Genomic DNA, 21,159 nt, shown 5'->3' on the forward strand with positions numbered 1-21,159 from the left:
TGTATTCCCAGTGCCCGGAACAGTGTCTGAGACAAAGTAAACATTAGCTGCTTGAACAAATGAATGTTCAGATGAAGAGAGTGATGCTTGCCCAGATGGACCCAGTTGGTGAGTGGTAAGACTCATGCTGGAGGAAATATCCTACTTGCCCAGGCAGGTGCATCCTCTGAACAATGATCAAGCTGGCACGGACTCATATTTGTGTATCTAGTGAGTATACAAGTTAGGTGGCCATTATGGCCATAACGTGTTACTCTGCCAACTGGTGGGATACCATAGGCAAAAGGCAATACTGTCCTTTACAAGTAAATGCCATTTTGTAAATCCAGATACAGGACCCCTCTCCAAGGATTTAGAGTACATTTAATGCATCCACAGAGGATGCAAAGAAAGGCTCTTCTGTGCTTTGTTGTGACGGATGGTTAGAAAAAAATAAAATACTCAAACAGAGGCTTCAATTAGAAAAAAAAAGGGAATCCATGTGCCAATATTTGCACACTAACGACATCCTTTTTGTGGTAGATAACCAAAAATATTAAGCAAGAATAAACTTACAAGGCTGACTATAATATATGGTTGTGTAAATTCGTAAGATACAGCTTTAACTCAATTCAGCTGTGGCTGCTGTGATTTTAGTCCATCTCTCTTCAAAGCCTGCTCCTACTTCAGACATTCGGCACAAGATTCTGTCTTAACTAGCCATAAATCCAGCAGGGTAAAGTTACTTATCCCAAAATAGGACTTCACTTTTTTTCTTTCTCATAAGATTATCAGCTCATTGAAGGGAGGAACTTTGTCCTCAGCACTGAGCTTGGACCTCTGTGCGGGCTGTTTCTGTGTCTCCACCCATGTCCGTGTTGACTGGCTAGGGTCAAAAGAGAAGGGAACATAAGTGTGAAGCTCAGACTTTTGTACACTGCCTGACACTGCCAAGTTTGAATTATGTCCTTAACAATGGATAGCCTGGAATTTTGCATCTAATTTCATGTTTTTAAATACTTTTTATACCCTTATACCTCTGTAGTAGCAGAAACCATACAGAAGTCTACCTACATATTTATAAATATATGCAAAATTTTTTCAAAATACAAGCAAAATTTTAATGCAGTGCTATAAACATGGAAGAAAGATATCTGAAGACCACCCAACTAATCCAAATTCCAGTTGATGTGTGCTTTATACATGTGTGTATATGTTCTAACATTTATTGATGGTGTACCATGTGCTAAGGGGTTTTATTAAAGGAGATTACAAAAGTAGTAAAATTTATCAGATCATAAACCTGCCTTTGTTCCTCCCTAGCCTGCTACACTTTATTCTTCTGCAGAAAAATAAAGTCCAGACAAATCAATTTTCATGTGACAAAGGCAAAACCATTAGCACAACTATAATCATACTTGTCAGGTTGAGAATTATAGCAAAAGATAACAAATTTGGTTTTTGCCTCTTTGACTTTCTAATGAATCTTCAATGGTACTTTTGTATTTAACCCAAAAGTTTGTTTTTTCCTTTATTATCCTTTGCAAAGGATACAAACCCCTAGCACAGGGAAGAGAGCAAGCTAAACCAGCACTCCAAAACGAGTCAAAGTGGCATCCTTTTTACGGATAAATGGAGGAGGGCAGTGCGGGTGCAAGAAATAGCATGGGTGCAAAGTCCCTGAGGCAGAAGTGGACTTGGCATAGATGAGGAATGGCAAGGAGGACACTGAGAAGGGCACAGAGAGTGAATGGGAAACTGGCAGGTGACTGAGTGGGAAAGGGGTGCAGGGGTGCAGGCCACTATAGACTTTGAGGTAGGAAGCCACTGGAGAGTTCTAAACAGATAGTTGACATGATCTGACCTATATTTTAAAGTTACTCTGGCTACTGAATGGAGAACAGACTATAGGGGCAGGGGGAGAAGCAGGGACACCAGTTAGAAGGCTATGGCAAAGTTAAAACAAGAAAAGAAAAAAATGACAAGAGTAACAGTCAATGTATAAAGGTTACAATGTGCCAGGCACTATTCCAAGTGCTTTACATATATAAATGTAGTTCTCATAATAACTTTCTTTAAACAGAGAGAAGAAAATTTGGGCCAATAGAGTTGTTAAATAACTTGCCCAGATTCATACAACAGGTCTGGGTTCAGGGTCTGTGCTGTTCTCGACCTAGACGGTCTGCCCAGCTGATGAGAGACTGGCCAGCACAATAGAGGTATAAGTGATGACAAGTGGTTAGTTCCAAGGTGTATTTCAACAGTAGAGCAGATAGGGTTCCTGGATATGTATGTTATGTACAGCATCTCATTTTTAACTTGATCCTCATGACACTGTAAAGCCAGCTTGAGTGGCTAATCAAGGTCATCCTGTCAGGCAAGGCCAAGGTTCACTGGGCCACAGGGCTTATGATCCCACATTCTCTCCACCCACCAGCTTCTTTCAGAGCTACAAATATTTTGGCTCTGTGGTGAAGAGTGTTCTAGTAGAGCTTCCTCACTTTTCTGTCTTCCCAGCTCTGCCTGGAGAGAACTGTCTCTCACTTAGTGGCACCCCCACTGACAGCCTTCAGCATCAGCCCTTGGAGGACCCCTCCTATCTGGAAAGAAGTTTTGTCTGTCGGTTCCGCTGTCTGCTGGACAACTCTTCTGGGTTTCTGGTAATCACGCTATCCTTACAGGCTCAGGAACTTCCTACAACAGAGCATGGCTCTGCTCAGATGGAACACTGCCCAAGGGGTGAGCCAGGCTTCCTCACCATCCCAGGAAGGGCCATCTGGCCTTCAGCTCACTGCCATTTCAGAATCCCAGGTTGTCTTTTGAACTTTCCTCTGCCTGGTTAAGATATGGGACATGTTTACTTGATATTTAGTTACACCTGTTACCTACAGTACAGTCCTAAGTGGAGATCCCTGGTGAACTCAGGATGTTAATATACACCTTCTTCACCATCCCCCAAATCAGCTAAAAGTGCCTATCAATTCCTGGAATCGTACACCCTCTCACAGCTCAATCAACTCTGTGGCTCTATGAAAAAGGCTGTGTGGGTCAAGGACCTAAGGGAGGATGGAGAAGCCATGAAAAATGATCAGGGCCAGATGGGCAGAGCAGAATGAGAAGGCTCCAAGCCTGCACACACCTATACTGAGGAGTCCTACCTGTTCAACTACAAGAAGGACACTGGACCCTCTGAGTTCCATAAAGGGAAAGTTGTATCAACTGTTTTAGCTACTTCACATCCTCTTCTCCTTTGTCTTCTCATTACATTTGGGGTCTGCTTTTTCTAGGAGCTGAATTTCCATGGCCATCTGAAACTCCTCCCTGGGCAGAACAATAGATCAGAAGATGGCATCCTCATGTCTCCTCAACTCACCCTGTTTGCAATTGCAACACCTTGCCAGCCACTCACCATCCTGGAGCTCCAAAACAAAACATTTCTTTTCCAAACAAAACACAAATTGGATTTCACACCTATAGCCTGTGATTCCAGGTACAACGCTCTGACCAGAAATCGTGACTCCTAGGGAACCAAGAGTGCTTGGACACTAGTTACTAGTTACTAGTTAGCCCAAATCCTGAATCTAGAACCAAAGGCAAGGCAAGAACAACTGGCCAATCCTGTCCAAACAGGTCCTGTAATGTTAGTTTAAAAGATGCTGCTTATGGGGGTGGTGTAGCAAACCTTCCATGTAGGAATATGGGGTTTAGGTTAGTGTGATGCAGAGAACAAATCCTTAGTGATAATTTTCTCCCTCTTAAAGACTTCTAGTAACTAATCATCGTGAACCCCCAAGAAGTCCCACTATAAAAAATCTAATTTAGTTGGGTTTGACCCAACTTTTCCCAAATTTTATTTGACGACTGAACCTTTCTTGGGGAAATCAATTAACATGCCCCTTAGAACACATTCTAGAAAGCAAGTGATTCAATGTGTTGTTACAACTATAATATGCACGTTTTATTTCTTACTCAAAGACTGGTCCTTAGCATGCTGGGGAGCCACAGAGCCCTTTGATGAAAGCTGTGGGACTTCTCCTTAACCAAAGTTCACTTGTTCACCCACATGAGTAACTGTAGGTACAGACAGAGACCCCTGTTCCACAGCGCAGACAAGTAAGCACAGGCTTAAACAGCATTTTGGATTACAAGTGTGGTAGAAGTGTCCGAGACGATCCTGTCAGTGCAGAGGCCTCTTAAAGGTCCTGCTCCAACCCTGTGGCAGGAGAGGTACCCTTGCCGGACCTGGAGTGTCCTGGGGAAGACCGCTCCTGGGCGCTTCGGTGGGTGGGCACAAAGCAGAAAAGGCTGCAACGGAGAACTGTTAGGAGTTTGAGGGATGAACAGCAAGGCCGTAACATAAAGGAGTGCGGTGTCTCCTCTGCACAGAGGCAAGGTGGTCCTGGGTTACACCGACAGCGAACTCTGCAGGAAAGGATCGGGCTACCAGTTCATCCACGCGGCCGACATGATGCACTGCGCCGAGAATCACGTGCGGAGTGAGTTCGGGAGGCGCCCTCAGGGCCCAACCCCGCCCCGCGGGGCTGGGGCAAATCCTCCCCCCCCCCCCCCCCCCCGCCTGCTGTCCCCCCTCCTGCAGAGGGCTCCCAGGGAGGGCAGGTGCGCGTCTGAGCTCCGATGCGAGCGCAGGCTCTCTCTGCAGTGATGAGGACGGGCGAGAGCGGCCTCACGGTGTTCCGGCTGCTCACCAAGCAGGCCGGCTGGCTGTGGGTGCAGTCCAACGCCCGCCTGGTGTTCCGTGGCGGCCAGCCGGACTGCATCGTCGCCCGGCAGCGGGCCCTGACGTAAGTGCGGCCCCGGGGGACGGGGGGCGCGGGGGGGGGGGGGGATGGAGGGACCTGTCGTAAGGGCGTGACGTCCGCTGGGGCCCAGCGGCAGTGCGAAACCCGACAGAAATGAAGTCCTTGAGGTCCCCCTGTGAGGACCCTGTCGTAAAAGCAAGGTCCCGACCTAAGTGTAATCGTGCAACAAGACGTAACTAAAAGCCCGTACGGTACGACGAGATCCTTGTGCAAAGGACCCAATGCAAATGAGAACCGGAAGGGAGGGTCTGAAACCCTGCCTTGGGAGCGAGGTTTCCTCTAGCCTCGAGTTGGCAGCCTCTGACGTCCACCCAGCTTTCAGGGGCCAAGTAAAGCTGCAGCTCATCTATAGTTGTTTGGCCGTAGGCAGGACGCTCAATTCCCGTGAGCCTCAATCTCGGCCAACAGTAGGGTAGGCGGAGCACTCCACGAGGGGGAGGGGAGGCGCTTTGTGAGCACATGGGTTCAGTTCCATGGATTCAGTCGGCCTTGTCCCAGTGTGGCTGGCGGAGTCTAGGAGAAAGAGACTAGCGCAAGTATCCGTGTGTGCCTTTGGCTTTTGTAATGGACTCGCCTGCTTCTGCTGAACAATTAGTGCAAGCATGTACATGCACACCTTTTTTCCCTAAAAGAACCACAGACAGGGCTTTATGTCAAATTCTCGTATTTGCCTGGGTCACCGATTCTCATATTCGTGGCTCCTTGGGCCTATACCAAAATGGTTGCTCATATCAAGGCCCTGAAAACTGCTTACAGAGAATTCCCAGGTTCCTATTTACCCAGAGTTCAAATTCTGAACATAGAATCTTTCGTCAGCTATATTCAAAGGAAGTCACTGCTTCCCATTGCACTCTGCAAAAATCTGACCATGTGTCTCTCCTCAGAAATGCCATTCCTTCAGCCTGACTCCCCCACTTTTTTGCCACTTTTCTGCATTGGTAACGTGGTTTAGGGAAGAAGAGAATCAAAGCTATCACTCTGTAGGCTCTCCTCAGTAGGGTACACGTTCTGGGTAACACAAATCTGCCACTCACGTCCAGAAGACCCGGGTTTCATGGCCACTTTCTCATCTATCTGCAGCATACTTTGTGAGCTGTAATATGCATACAAACAAGAGGAGTCTAATTGTTACCACGAAGTGTTCTCTTTCAGCATGTGAACTTACATGGCCAGACCCCATTTGGGTCTATAGCATACATGTATAACATAGATGGTCACAATTGGAAATGTAGGGAATGATGAAAGAGCCTAGATAAGTCATCTGGCCCAGGTCTAATTAGTGTCATATTTTGAACAGTGACCAGAAAGCCAATAATGCCAAAATATGCCACACATAACAAAACGTTCCTGCTTTCTGAGCCTACAGCCTTCCTGAATAATGCTTAGATCACAGGAAATTATAGAACTGCATCAAATCACTTGGATTCTGAGCTTGATTTCACCCTGGTCTCAGATAAAACACCTCGTAAATGTGCCTCAGTTTGCTGCCTTGCAAAAATAAGAGAGCTTCAGTATGCATTTTCTATGGCTCTTAGCAGCTCTATTACTCCTTGGCATCACTGAGCCAGATGTTCAGAACCCAGTAGTTTTGTTGAGTGATGTTGATTTCATTAAGTATAAAAGTAATACATTCCCATTCTTGAAAATTTAGAAAATGAGAAACATTGCAAAAGTGAAATGAGAATCAGCTGTTATCCTACTACTCAGAGAAATTGTTGTCAATATATTGATGTATTTCCTTCGGGTATGTTTTGGCTCATATTTAAGTTTTATACTTGAAACTATATTCTATATATAGTTTTATATTCTGGTGTTTCCACCTAAGAATAAGTTGAAAGCAAGTTCTCATATCAAAAGTATCCATAAATATCTTTATGACAGTACAGTATGCTCCTCTTTGGATACATCATACCCTTTTATTAAATATTGGAATTAGGAAGGGGTTTTTCCATTATTATGAAGGCATTGTGATGAACACTTTTGTATATAAATATCTGGCTGCTATTCTGATTTCCTTAGGAGAATTCTCAGGAGTGGAATATTTAGGTCAAAGGGTTAAAACATTTCAAAGGCCCTTGATACTATTATCAAATGGCTTTCAAGAAAGGTTGTACCAAATTATTCTCTGGCCAGTCTTACTGCAACACCAACTTTAGCACAGATTGTCCTAGCACCAGATAGAGCAATGAAGAAGCAAGGTGTCAAGAAACAAAACTATGTTAACATATGAAAAATTAATTGCTCAAATAAGAAGTGTTTTAAATCCACAGAACAGGACAGAGTAAGTGAGGTTGGGGCAACAAAGTAACCATTTGAAGGATAGGGAAAGTTAAATCATACCTTTTTACAATGAAAGGTATTTACCTTCATACCTTTTACAATGAAATTTTATCCACATTTGATTCTCTTTTTGTGAAACTTTCATGGAACAGTTCTGCTGCTGGTAATTTTTGCATCAGCCCTCCCATAAGTAACAGCTATAGTAACAGCTATAACTAAAACTTCTGGACAAAATATTATAAAACAACAACAACTAACCAGTCACTGGAGAATCAACACTTGAAAGAAGGGAATGGCACTGGGTGAGTTTCCTGGGTTTTACTGCGTTTAGTCTGAAGGAAGACTGCCCTGGGGGCTGGGCAGGTTAACACCCAAATAGAAAATTTATGGTCTCAATGACATGAGAACTAGACAACAGAGAGTGCAGTGACCGCAGCAGCTGCAAAATGAAATAATAATTTCTAGTTTTTAACTTCTCTCTTCTAGAGAGAGAGCTGAAGAGAAAGAGCCCTCAAGTTCTGTGAATAAACTTAGCCCAAATCCGCTCACCCCTGAACCATGTATGTGTGGGATGGATAGCCAACCTGAGGCCTAAAGAAACCAAACAGATTCCAGCTGTTGCCCATCACAAGGGAAACAGAATTTGCATTTTCGGTCAAGTTCAACAAAGCAAAAACGTCAATGGTCTTTGGAGGAACGTGACAGAATAAGAATCTACAGTATAACATCACAATGTCCAGGATTAAATCCAAATTTACTTGTTGTTTGGTCAAGGATGCAACCCAAAATTACCAGATATATGAAGAAACAGGAAAGAAAGTTTCAAAACTAAAGGCAGTCCCTGGAGACCAGCTCTAAGAAGGCCCAAACACTAGATAAGAATTTTATAGCAACTATTATAATTATGCTTATGGACATGAAAGAAAATATGCCTATGATGACTGCTATGATGAATTCAGAACAGAAAAATAGAAACTATAAGAAACAAATTTTTTTCATCTCCAAAGTTTTATTTAAATTCTCATTAGTTAACATATAGTGTAATGTTGTTTTCAGGAGTAGAATTTAGTGATTCATCACTTACATATAACACCCAGTGCTTATCCCAACAAGTGATGCCCATCACCCATTTAGCCCATCTCCTACCCACCTCCCTCCATCAACCCTCTTTGTTCTCTATTGTAAAGAATCTCCTTTGGTTTGTTTCCCTCTTTCTCTTTTTTCCCCTTTGCATTTATTCATCCATTTTGTTTTCTAAATTACACAGATGAGTGAAGTCATATGGTATTTGTCTTTCTCTGATGGACTTATTTTGCTTGGCATAATACATTCTACCTCCATCCATGTTGTTGCCAATGGCAAGATTTCTTTCTTCTTGATGGCAGAGTAATATTCCGTGTGTGTGTGTGTGTGTGTGTGTGTATTCTTCATCCGTTAATCAGTGCACACTTGGGCTCCTTTCATAGTTTGGCTATTGTTGATAATGTTGCCATAAATATTGGGGTGCATGTGCCCCTTCAAATCAGTAATTTTGTGTCCTTTGGGTAAATACCTAGCAGTGCAATTGCTGGAGTATAGGGAAGTTCTATTTTTAACATTCTGAGGAATCTCCATACTGTTTTCCAGAGTGGCTGCATCTGTTTGCATTCCAGTGTAAGAGAATTCCCCTTTCTCCGCATCATCACCAACACTTGTTTCCTGTGTTATTAATTTAGCCATTCTGACAGATGTGAGGTAGTATCTCATCATGGTTTTGAGTCCTATTTCCCTGATGAGTGATGTAGAGCATGCTTTCATGTGTCTGTTAGCTATCTGGATGTCTTCTTTGGAGAAATGTCTATTCATGCCTTCTGCCCATTTCTTCACTGGATTATTTGTTTTTTGGGTGTTGAGTATGATAAGCTCTTTATAGATTTTGGATGCTGACCCTTTATCAGATATGTCATGTGCAAATATCTTCTCCCATTCTGTAGGCTGCTTTTTCATTTTGTTGATTGTTTCCTTCACTGTGCAGAAGCTTGTTATCTTGATGAAGTCCCAATAGTTATTTTTGCTTTTGTTTCCCTTGCCTCTAGAGCCATATCTAGTAAGAAGTTTCTCTGGCTGAGGTCAAAGGGGTTGCTCCCTGTGCTCTTCTCTTGGATTTTGATGGTATCCTAATGTTTAGATCTTTCATCCATTTTGAATTTCTTTTTTGTGTCTGGTGGAAGAAAGTGGTCCAGTTTCATTCTTTTGCATGTTGCTGTCCAGGATTCCCAACACCATTCGTTGAAGAGACTGTCTTTTTTCCATTGGATATTCTTTCCAGCTTTATCAAAGATTACTTTACCATATAGTTGTGGATCCATTTCTGGGTTTTCTATTCTGTTCTATGTGTTCTGTTTTTGTGCCAGTACCATACTGTCTTGATGGCTAAACTTTGTAATATAGCTTGAAGTCTGGAAACATGATGCCTCCAAATTTGTTTTTCTTTTCCAGGATTGCTTTGGCTATTCAGAGTCTTTTGTGGTTCCATACAAATTTTAGAATTGTCTGTACTAGCACTGTGAAAAATGCTGTTGGTATTTTATTTTATTTTATTTTATTGTTTATTTTTTGAGAGAGAGAGAAGGTGCGAGTGGGGGACAGCAGAGAGAGAGAGGGAGACACAGAATCTGAAGCAGGCTCCAGGCTCCGAGCTGTCAGCACAGAGCCCTACGCAGGGCTCAAATCCACAAACTGTGAGATCATGACCCGAGGCAAAGTCGGATGCTTAACCGACTGAGCCACCCAGGTGCCCCAGTTGGTATTTTAATAGGGATTGCAATGGGGCGCCTGGGTGGTGCAGTCGGTTAAGCGTCTGACTTCAGCCAGGTCACGATCTCGCGGTCCGTGAGTTGGAGCCCCGCGCCAGGCTCTGGGCTGATGGCTCAGAGCCTGGAGCCTGTTCCTGATTCTGTGTCTCCCCCTCTCTCTCCCCCTCCCCCGTTCATGCTCTGTCTCTCTCTGTCCCAAAAATAAATAAACGTTGAAAAAAAAAATAGGGATTGCATTAAATGTGTAGATTGCTTTGGGTGGTATAGACATTTTAACAATATTTGTTCTTCCAATCCATGAGCATGGAATGTCTTCCTATTTCTTTGTGTCCTCAATTTTTTTTCATAAGTGTTCTATAGTTTTCAGAGTACAGATCTTTTACCTCTTTGGTTAGTTTTATTACTAGATATCTTATTGGTTTTGGTACAGTTATAAATAGGATTAATTTCTTGATATCTTTTTCTGATGCTTCAATATTGGTGTATAGAAATGCAACAGATTTCTGTACATTGATTTTATATCCTATGACTTTGCTAGATGCATGTTTCAGTTCTAGCAATTTTTTTGTGTGGAGTCTTTGGGGTTTTCTACATAGAGTATCATGTCGTCTGAAAATAGTGAAAGTCTGATTTCTGCCTTGCTGACTTGGGTGCCTTTCATTTATTTTTATTGTCTGGTTACTGAGGCCAAGACCGTCAGTACTATATGTTACATATTAGTGGTGAGAGTGGACATCGCTGTCCTGTTCCTGAGGAAAAAGGACTGTTTTTCCATGACGTAAAGCTCTCATTTTTCCCCCATTCATTGAGGATTATATTAGCTGTGAGTCTTTCATATATGGCTTTATGATGTTGAGGTATGTTCCTTCTATACCTACTTTGTTGAGAGTTTTTATCAAGAATGGATGCTTTATTTTGTCAAATGTTTTTGCCACATCTATTGAGAGGATCATATGGTTCTTATCCTTTCTTTTATTAATGTGGTATATCACATTGATTGATTTGTGAATATTGAACCACACTGCAGCCCAGGAATAAATCCCACTTGATCATGGTGAATGACTATTTTAATGTACTGTTGGATTCAATTTGCTAGTATCTTGTTGAGAATTTTTGCATCCATGTTCATCAGGAATATTGACCTGTAATTCTCTTTTTTAGTGGGGTCTTTGTCTGGTTTTGGAATCAAGGTAATGCTGGCCTTGTAGAATGAGTCTGGAAGTTTTCCTTCCATTTCTTTCTTTCTTTCTTTCTTTCTTTCTTTCTTTCTTTCTTTCTTTCTTTCTTTCTTTCTTTCTTTCTTTCTTTCTACAGTTTGAGAAGAATAGGTATTAATTCTTCTTTAAATGTTTGGTAGAATTCCCCTCTGAAACCATCTGGCCCTGGACTTTTGTTGGGAGATTTTTTCATTACTGATCCAATTTCTTTGCTGGTTATGAGTATGTTCAAGTTTTCTATTTCTTCTTATTTCAGTTTTGGTAGTTCACACGTTTCTAGGAAAGTATCCATTCTTTCCAGATTGTTCAGTTTGTTGGCATATAATTTTTCATAATATTCTCTTCTTAAAAATTTTTTGAGAGAGAGAGAGAGAGAGCATGCAGGGTAGGGGCAGAGAGAGGGGGAGACAGAGACTCCAAAGCAGGCTCTGTACTGTCAGCACAGAGCCCAGTGTGAGGCTTGAACCCACGAACCGTGAGATCATGACCTGAGCTAAAACCAAGAGTCAGATGCTTAACTGCCTGAACCACCCAGGTGTCCCCATAATATTCTCTTATAATTGTATTTCTGTGGTGTCCCTTGTGATTTCTTCTCCTCATTTGTGACTTCATTTGGGTCCTTTCTCTTTTCTTTTTGATAAGTCTAGCTAGGAGGTTATCAATTTATTAATTCTTTCAAAAATCCAGCTCTTCATTTCATTGATCTTTTCTACTACTTGTTATTGTTTCTATGTTGTTTATTTCTGCTCCAATCTTTATTAATTTCCTTTTTCTGATGACTTTAGGCTTTATTTGCTGTTCCTTTGCTAGCTCCTTAAGGTATAAGGTTAGGTTTTGTATTTGAGACTTTTCTTGCATCTTGAGGTAGACCTGTATTGCAATATACTTCCCTCTTAGGGCTGCCTTTGCTGCATCCCAAAGGTTTTGGACTGTTGTGTTTTCCTTTTCTTTGGGGCTTCCATGTATTTTTTTTTATAAGAAACAGAAAATTTGAGATAGTATCTAAAATAGAAAGCTCACTGGGTGGATTTAACAACAGATTGGAGATGACAGGAGAGTTTATGACCTGAAGCTAAATGAATAGAATCATCCAATCAATAGAACAAAGAGGGGAAAAAAGATTGAAAAAAGAAATAAACAGCCTGAGGGATCTATGGGACAGTATCAAAAGGTCTAACATGTAGGTAAATGGAATGCTGAAAAAGAACTGAGTGGGCAATATATCTATATCTGTCTATCTGTCCATCCATCTGTGTGTGTGTGTGTGTGTGTGTGTGTGTGTGTGCAAGCATGTGTCCATATGTTTGAAGAAATAATGACCAAAAACTTCCCCAATTTGATGAAAATTGTAACTGCAGATTCAAGAACCTCAGTGAATTCCAATCAGGATAAATACAAAGAAAACCACACCAAGGCATAGTCTTGTCAGATGTTGAACACCAAAGATAAAGAGAAAACTTTAAAGGCAATTTAAGATAAAAAGGACATTACATATAAGAAACAATGATTCCAATTATTGTGGACTTCTCATCAGAAACAATGGTGATCATAAGACATTAGAACAATATCTATGAAATCCTTTTAAAATTTGTCAACTCTGTATTCTGTGACCAGTGAACATATCCTTCAAAAATAATAGCAAATAAAGACATTTCTATTAAGCAACAACACCAAAAAAAACCCCTAACAATTTATTGCCAGTAGACCTACAGTTTAATAAATGCTAAAAGAAATACATCAGGCTGAAGGGAAATAATATCCACTAAGACCTTAAACCTCAAAAAAAGGAGTGGAGAGGATGAGAATGGTAAACATGTGGATAAATATTAAATATTATTTTTTTTACTTTTTAAAGAATACATACAACTGCTTACAGCCAAAAATAGAATATAATATGTGATTTATAACATATGTAGATGCCATAGATGTGACATCACTAGCATAAAAGATTGGTTTTAGAAGCACATGGACTATACCATGGAAAGGTGCATGTTTTATGTAAGTGACACAGTACTAATTATAAGTAGACAGTGAAATGTTGAAGGCGTATTTCATAAGTTCTAGCAGCCATTATAAATATAATGCAAAAGATAGAGCCAAAATCCATTATATAAATGAAAATTAATTTCTTAAAAAAGTAATATATTTAGGCAGGAAAGGGGTGGATGGGGGTAGGGGAAGAAGGGACAAAAAGAAAGTAAATAGTAATATAAAAGACCCCAATCCAGATGTCAATAATTCCATTAAATGTTAATGGATAAAACACTCCAATTAAAACACAAAGATTATCAAAATGCATTTTAAAAAGTGCGCTCAACTATATGTCTTCTACAAGAGATATGTTTTTAAATAGTGTCACAAATAAGTTGGAAGAATCAGATGTAAAATAAAACATATGTAATAAAAACAGTAAGCACAAGAAAGCAAGAATGGCTGTATTCATGCAAAGTAGACTTAAAGACAAAGGCTATGACCAGAGATCTTCAGGTGAGATACCGGCTTCTCTAAAGGCCCCTCCAGTGATGGGGATCCCTATGCCCATAGCATCCTGGTCAGCTTCTGCCAAAGGCACTCCTTTTAGGTCACTTTTCCTTTGTAGAGCTACAAATCAAATGGAGTCAGCCCAGCTGAAGGTTTTTCACTTTGCTAAGCATGATGTTACATGACTGTTGGGGCAGCCCTATAGCAGCCATATCCCATGAGTCTTTTGGAAGGGAGAGGAGGAAGGAAAACTATTTTTCCCAATGAAAAACAGATGTGTATGTCATATTTGCATAATAACTTATTCTTTTCACAGTAAACTTAAAGTTTAGGGAATTTCTACATGGATTTTTGGACTACTCCCACAAATAAGCAGTTTCCTCAGACTACTTCAGAATCCAAGACAGAAAGTGCTTACCAAGAATGTAAGAGAGGAGCAAGTTCGATATTGTGGCTTCTCCCTTGTATGGACAAGCCAGAACAGATGATGTCCTGCCCTTTGCTCAGTTACTTGGCCACTATTGTCCCCTGACCAGGAGAGCCCCGTTTTCATTCTTATATCAATTTTCAGATGTGGTCTTTTGTTTCGTTAACCATAGGAATGCAGAGGGGGAAGATCACCTGCGCAAGAGGGCCCTGCAACTGCCGTTCACCTTCACCACAGGGGAAGCCATTCTGTATGATAGCAGCCCCCTGAGCCCTCTGACTTCCCTCCCAGCCAGGAAGAGGATCCGGGCAAGGAAGGGCACCCCCACTGGTCAGGGCCCTGTGCACCCAGGCTCTCTTCTGGGAGCCATGATGCGGCAAGATGAATCCATGTATTTGTCCTGCATGGTCCCAACCACCCAAGGCTCACCCTTGGAGAGGCAGGGGTCCAATGGCAGACATGAGGACAAGGAAGAGAAAGAGAAGGAGGAAGACCACTCCTTCCTGTCCCTCATTGAGACCCTGCTGGAGAAGGACACAGAAGAACAGCCTGATCTCTGCTCCACTCTCCAGCACCTGGGGGTCACTGACCTCAAGCAGTATTTGTGGGAAGAGAGCCTTCTCAGGGCTGACTCAGGCCCTGCAGGGTCTCAGAACTTCCACCCACTGCCCTCCAGTCAGGGAGGGCGCTCCCACAGGGAAAAGGAAGTACTTTTTCATGACAGTGGAAATGTGGCATTGCCCCCACCAACCAGCACAACTGTTCCACAGACCCTAAAGCCACAGCCTTCTCTGGGCTCAGGCCAGCTAACTGGGGAAGTAACTCCACCTCAGAACATGGGCACAGTGCCCAGCTGCCTTCACACACACACCCAGCATTTTTTCACCACTGGCCCTACATTCCAGAGCCCTCCACAGTGGCAGCCTCAGCACACCCAGGCAGCACCTTTAAATTTTGGGATATGCCAGAAACCAACAATATTTGACTTCAGCCCCCTCCCCGAGGCCTCCAGCCCCAGACAGCCTGCTCAGGTGTTTCAGCCAAACCACACATCTTTGCTCCCTTTAGGAGAAAATGTTGTCCCTGGACACCTGGATCAGCCAGACCCTGGTTTTCTTGATTTTTGCAAAGAACCTATGCTCTGGACAGCCTCACACAGTGGTCAGTGTCAAGGGCCCTTCATCTCCTCAGACCCTACCTCCTGGGGCACTCATCCCTCGGAGAGCATTTGGGATTCCCCCATCCAAGGCCAGCCAGTAATGGTCCCTGTGGAAGTGGAGGCAAGGCAGGCCCAGCCTGACCCCTTCCACCACCTGAAGTCAACCATGGCCAACTCATGCCCTCCATGGGCAGGGCCAGCCAGTGACATTCCTCCTGAATTGTGCTGTGGTTTGCCCCCATCTGTGCAGGGGGCACTAGGTACCCCAAAGGACACACTTGGGAGTCAAGAGCACCCACCCCACTCCTTGGTGGTGAGTCAGCTCTCGGGGAGCCCTGCCTGTCCTTCCCAGGAGCTCCTGCACAGACCCTTGGCTATGCAGGACTCTTACAGCATGGACTGCCCCTGCCCAGCTGCCAAGCAGCAGCAGTGGCTGCAGACCCAGGAGGCATACGGGCCAGTGAGAGAAGGATTTCCAAGTGTCCAGCACCTGGGTGGCTGCTCAAGAGATGCCATTCCCCCCACCCTGCAGCCGAGCCCCTTCCTGTCCTCCAAAAGCAGCTCCCCAGGTATAGGCAGCAGCCAATGCAAGAGCCCAGCAGAACCCACAAGGCGGAGCAAGGACAGACCGGTCATCCTAGCCCCAGGTGCTGTGGTAAAATCCCAGGTGCAGTCCAGCCCTGTTCTTCTTCCCTGCCATCCTGACCCTGCCTGCCCGTCTACGTCTACGCAGGGCAGCCATGACCTCCAGCTCCAGGTAGGTGTTGGCAAGCAGGACCATGGGAATTTGGGGGTAGCAGGAAGGGGTGCTCCAAATGCAGAGCTGCTGGCAGATCTGAATATGAGGAGGCATCAGCCCAGCTAGCCAGTATTGTTGGAAGATCCCCCAGCCCAGCTGGGCCTAGGCACAGCATTGCTGTGAGGCTGCAGAGCAGGCACACATGGAGGGATTCTGCAGACATAGCAGGTCACTGTCAGTGTTGGTCAACTGAGGCCAGTAATGGTGGCAGGAGCAGCTTTACCCCTGGGAGTAGCCTGGTTATGACCTGGTAGGCCCTCCAGCTGTAGTCTGCTCTGACTCTGGTGTCTCTTGGGCCATCACTGAGCCACCTGGACACCTGCATGTAATTTAGCCCAGTTTTGGACACCCAGAGTTGGGTTGGTTGTAAGAATTTTGAATTTGATGCCCTTTTCTGCTGTGCTCCCCTCCTGGAACCATTTCCACTACCCAAAAGCAGGTTACCACAGGAGTGCTATTCATCATCTGGTGCTACCAGGGAAGCAGGACCTCCACACACAGATTCTTCAAATAACTGTAGCATACACCCCCCAAAGCAGCTTTGGATGGAAGTCACAGCAGCGGTGTTGTGGCCCCTCCGCCTCACACAGAGGAGCAGATGTGCCTTTCTGGTGATACAGGGATGCCCTTAGCGCTAAGAAGGAATGTGGTGTCCCTGAACCCCAGGTAGCCCCATATGACTTCAGTAGGAGCTCCCCTCACTTCTCTGGATATTCTGCCCAGTCTCGTGTCACTCTGCCACCTCTCATTTCTGGGGTCTTCAGGCTCCTTCAGCTCACACCACTTTTCAATTTTTTATTTTCCATCTGCCATAAGTTAGAAAATCAAAAGACCAAATTTGTTAGACTTATATCTGAAACCAAAATAATTCCCAATTAAAGCCTCAAATTTACATCTTTTGTAATCAAGTATCAATTTTAGAGTCCTTGGATTAACCCTCGTGTTCTATAATTTTGTTCTAACTGTTCTAAATGTTTCTCATTTTCCCATGGCAGTGTTATCAAAACAAAGTGCACAGCACCAGAGCACCTGGGATTGCAAGCCTCAAAGGAAGCACGTTTTCCTCCAAATTCTGACTTAGGCCATATCGTGCTCTTCACCCCTGTCTGTGAACGTGATTTGGAGCCTTAACTATTAACATTTTCCCTTGAATTGAAGTATCTTAAATTTTCATATTTCTGGGTCAATAGTTAACTGTTTTCTATGTGTAATTACACATATCTGAAACCTTATTCTCTGTATCCCAAAGATATGTGGGGTTTTTTTCCTCATTTCATTCTGTGCACTTTATACTCAAGACACACACAGAATTCTCATCCTTGTTAGAAAAGTAACTTTTGATCCACAAAAATGTTCATAGGAAAGAGATATAATGGGCATCCAACCCCCTAGACACATTCCAACATTTGCCTTCACAATGACATTTCCAAGCTCAGAGCTGAGGCTCAGCATCAGACAACCTATTTACAATCAGGGCCACCCAGACACATGGTTCTTACAGCACAATGACATGCTGAGAGCCACACGTGGAGAAGGGATGTGAGCCCTTTGGCCTAGACCCCTGAAAAGGGTTTGGCCTTCACCCAGTATCTAGGACACGGGAGAAGAGGGTCCTCTGTGAAGCCCATGTGCAGAAAGAATCGTGTCCTGCCTGAGAGGAAGGCATGGGGACGCTGTAGATGGAAGGTCCAGACAGTGGTGCACCCTTGAGGCACAGAGTGCATGGACCTCAGTCTCCCAGCAGAGCAAACAGAAACACTGGCGGCCACTACTTCTCCTGCCATAAAGGACTCAGAACGGTCGAGACTCACAGTAGCACTTCCACTGACTTGTGAGGCTTCAACCACAGGACTCATTGTTCAGGAGCTGAATGGATGAAACATCATCAAGTACAACCGCCATTGGACGTGTTCACCACTGTCACCCAGAACCAGGCACACAGTGGGTGCTTAATGAATGGTAATAAACAAGTAGTCAGGAGTGGCCAGAGGGGCTGGCTATACTGGTTCACTCTTTTGTGGGGTGTGGCACACACTACCCTCTAGGGTACAGGGCTCCAACCAGCTCAAGGAACCAAGGGAGCTTCTTCCATTACAACTCAAGGGAAGGCCCAGAGACTCTGGCATAAAAATGACCAGAGGGTCCTCCACTGCTGCAGAGTTTGTAAGTTCAGACAGGGAGGGGCTGCACTAGGTTCCTGTCCGGGACCTTCACGGATTAGGAATATGCCCCCTCATTAGCCAAGGTCATGGAAACCACTCTTGGAGCTGGGGGAGGGTTCCCACCAAGCATGTGGGCTGACAGTGCAGTAGGGAGTTTCGTAGAGGGAATTTACGGTTCTCTTCAGGGATTATCAGAGAAGATGCTATTGAAGGCATAAACAGAAAATCCAATTCTGTCTGATTTAAACAGATCAGGGGTTGCTCCCCAGATAGAAGCCCAGTGCAGAAGAGAGTCTTTGGGATACTCCAGTGTTGCTGATGTTTCTCTCTGGTTCTTGGTGCTTCCCTGTGTAGTGTGTTTGCTTCGCTCTGGACATGTGGCAGTTCCAGAGCCCAAACCACAGCCACAATGTGCCACACAGGAGTCTGTCCTTCCTTTCTGTGCCTCTCTTTCAATAAAAGGTAAAATTTCCCCAGAAGTTCCCAGCAATAACTTTTACTAACCTAAGATGAATCATGTGCCTTTGTGTGAACTAATCATGGAAGAAGAACACAGGGAGGATGGGGATGCCTGGGTTTCTGGGATTTCCCAGGTAGATTTGGGAGGCCCAGAGCACAGCACTGGACCTGGGATCATCTCTCATTCCCGAGTTGCTACTCAGTAGAAGAGAGGTGACTGTACCATGGGTGGAGAGGCTTTCGGTACATAGGCAATTCATGAATCTTCTGAAGGCTTGGTGGGCTCTCTGTCTTTGCCATCTAATGATCTCTGATTCCTGCAGCTGAGCTAGGCCCACAGGTGGCCACAGGAAACACAGTAACACAGGGGCTAGAGTCTAGACAGACCCAACTCTAAGCATGAAGGCCTACGAAAGTCCAGGGCAGCTCTCACCCAGCTCTGACTGGAAAACCCAATATCACAAAGTATTGGTATTTATAGTTGGCCTAAGGACTCAGTGAAATTCCAGTCAAACTTGCCAGGTTTCTCATAAAACTTGAAAAATTGATTCAAAAATATATAAGGCAGGGGTGCCTGGGTGGCTCAGTTGGTTAAGCATCTGACTCTTGACTTCGGCTCAGGTCATGATCTCATGGTCTGTGACTTCAAGGCCCACATTGGGCTCTGCGTTGACACCGCCGAGCCTGCTTGGGCTTCCCTCTCTCTCTCTCTGTCTCTCTCTCTCTGCCCCTCCCCTGCTTGCTCTTTAGCTCTCTCTCAAAATAAATAAAAGTAAACTTTAAAAACCTTTAAAATGTATAAGGCAGATGAAGGACCAAGATTAATCAAGATATCTAGTCATAAAGAAGAACAAAAGGCTATAGTTGCCATATTGCCTGTCAAGGCTTTCATAAAGCACAACAATGAAGAGAGTATGGTATTGGTGTGCAGTCACACAGAGCAGAGGAATAGATTAGGAGCCCAGAAATAGACCACACATCCAGGAACTCATATGCCAGAAGGGATCAGAACTACGGTTCTGAATAGAACTGGTTTATTCTAGTGCACCTGGAAGTCTCACAGATCTGACTCCTGCTTCAACAGTATTTGGATGGAGCAGACCCTGGGACTCCCCTTCTTCCAGTCTCCACCCACCCTCCAAACTTTTTTCCAGTGGCAACCTTCAGAGCCATCTTCTCAGCACTCTCTGCCTCCAGGACCAGTCAGCACCCTACTTTGAGCTAGCTCCTTATTACCAATAAACCATGAGCTCCTAGGTTTGTCAGAATTATTCCCCCATGGTGGGGTGTCAACCACCTCACCAACATGCATCTGTGGCCCTCCAGCACCTATCTCTCTCTAGGCTTCTATTTCTACTATGAAGACATGGCTCTGGAGGGCATGGGCCACTTCTGCAAGTTGGCTGAGGAGAAGCCCAAAGACACTGAGCATCTCTGGAAGATGCAAAACCAGCATGGCAGCTGCATCCTCTTCTAGGACATATGAGCTGTCCCAAGATGAGTGGAGTAAAACCCTGGATACCATGGAAGCTGCCCTGGCTCTGAAGAAGAACCTGAACCAGGCCCTTTTGGGTCTGCATCCCCTGGATTCTGCCCATGCAGACCCCTGTCTCTGTGACTTCCTGGAAAGCCACTTCCTGAATGAGGAGGTAAAACTTATCAAGAGGATGGAGACCACCTGACTCACTTCTAGCAGGCTGGCTGGCCCCAGGCTGGGTTGGGCAAGGATCTCTTCAAAAGCCTCACCATCAAGCATGACTAGCAGCCTCTGGAGCCCCACCGCCTTTGAGGGGCCCCTCTGGTAATCCTCTGGTGCCAGGGCTTCTGCTTGAGCTTCTCTATGCAACTACTAGGCAATTTTTTAACCACCCTGGAATGCTCTACCAAGTCACAGACCAAATGGAAGCAATAAAACAATAAAGCTTTTTGCAGGGGGGAAAAAAAGCTATAGGGCACAGATAGGTCATTCAGCAATGGAGCTAAAATGATTGGTTATCCATATGGAAGATAATAAAATCGGGTCTTAGTCTTATGGAGCAGATAATTAATAAAGTCTAAATGGAGCAGATCATTAGGAAAAGCAAAAGTTTCAGCATTTTATTTATTTTTTAGACATTTACTTTTGAGAGAGAGAAAGAGAGCACTAACATATGGGGGGAGGGACTGAGAAAGAGGGAGACACTGAATCCAAAGCAAGCTCCAGGCTCCGAGCTGTCAGCACAGAGCCGGATGCAGGGCTTGAACTCACGAACCACGAGATCATGACCTGAGCTGAAGGTGGACACGTAACCACTTGAGCCACCCAGGCAACCCAAAAGTTTCAGCATTTTAGAAAAAACTATAAGAGATTATATTTATGACCTCAGGATAGGAAAGAATTTCTAAAACAAGACATAAAGAGCAAAAGCAAAAACAAAAAAAAAAAAAAAAGGAAAGAATGGGTAAATACTTTTTAGATACGTTAAAAATTAGTAACCTTTATTCATAAAATATGCCACTTGAAATGGAAACACAAATAAAAACAAACTATTGGGACTACACCAAAATTAAAAGAAAAAACTATCAACAAAAGGCAACCTAC

The 21,159-nt window shown here is 44.0% G+C and overlaps 1 protein-coding gene and 1 pseudogene across 1 annotated transcript; both read left to right on the top strand.

Annotated features, from left to right (window-relative positions):
- Positions 1 to 4,042: 4,042 nt before the first annotated feature.
- LOC122492239 (aryl hydrocarbon receptor-like) lies at positions 4,043 to 17,947 on the top strand. The gene is made up of 6 exons (XM_043595956.1): positions 4,043 to 4,046; positions 4,202 to 4,259; positions 4,366 to 4,475; positions 4,640 to 4,781; positions 14,010 to 15,915; positions 16,953 to 17,947. The coding sequence occupies exons 1-6, from the start codon at positions 4,043 to 4,045 to the stop codon at positions 17,031 to 17,033; spliced, it is 2,301 nt and encodes a 766-aa protein (XP_043451891.1). The 3' UTR covers positions 17,034 to 17,947.
- A 1,388-nt stretch (positions 17,948 to 19,335) lies between these two features.
- Positions 19,336 to 20,514, top strand: LOC122492273 (annotated as a pseudogene).
- Positions 20,515 to 21,159: the final 645 nt, after the last annotated feature.

This window comes from Prionailurus bengalensis, chromosome C2 (genome assembly GCF_016509475.1).
Source record: "Prionailurus bengalensis isolate Pbe53 chromosome C2, Fcat_Pben_1.1_paternal_pri, whole genome shotgun sequence".
NCBI lineage: Eukaryota > Metazoa > Chordata > Mammalia > Carnivora > Felidae > Prionailurus > Prionailurus bengalensis.

Bases quoted from the DNA above. Each gene is read 5' to 3' on its own strand.
- LOC122492239 (XM_043595956.1), top strand. The intron at 4,476-4,639 runs GTGAGTTCGGGA...CTCTCTCTGCAG, and splicing joins CGCCGAGAATCACGTGCGGA to TGATGAGGACGGGCGAGAGC. The intron at 15,916-16,952 runs GTAGGTGTTGGC...TTCCCATGGCAG, and splicing joins GCCATGACCTCCAGCTCCAG to TGTTATCAAAACAAAGTGCA.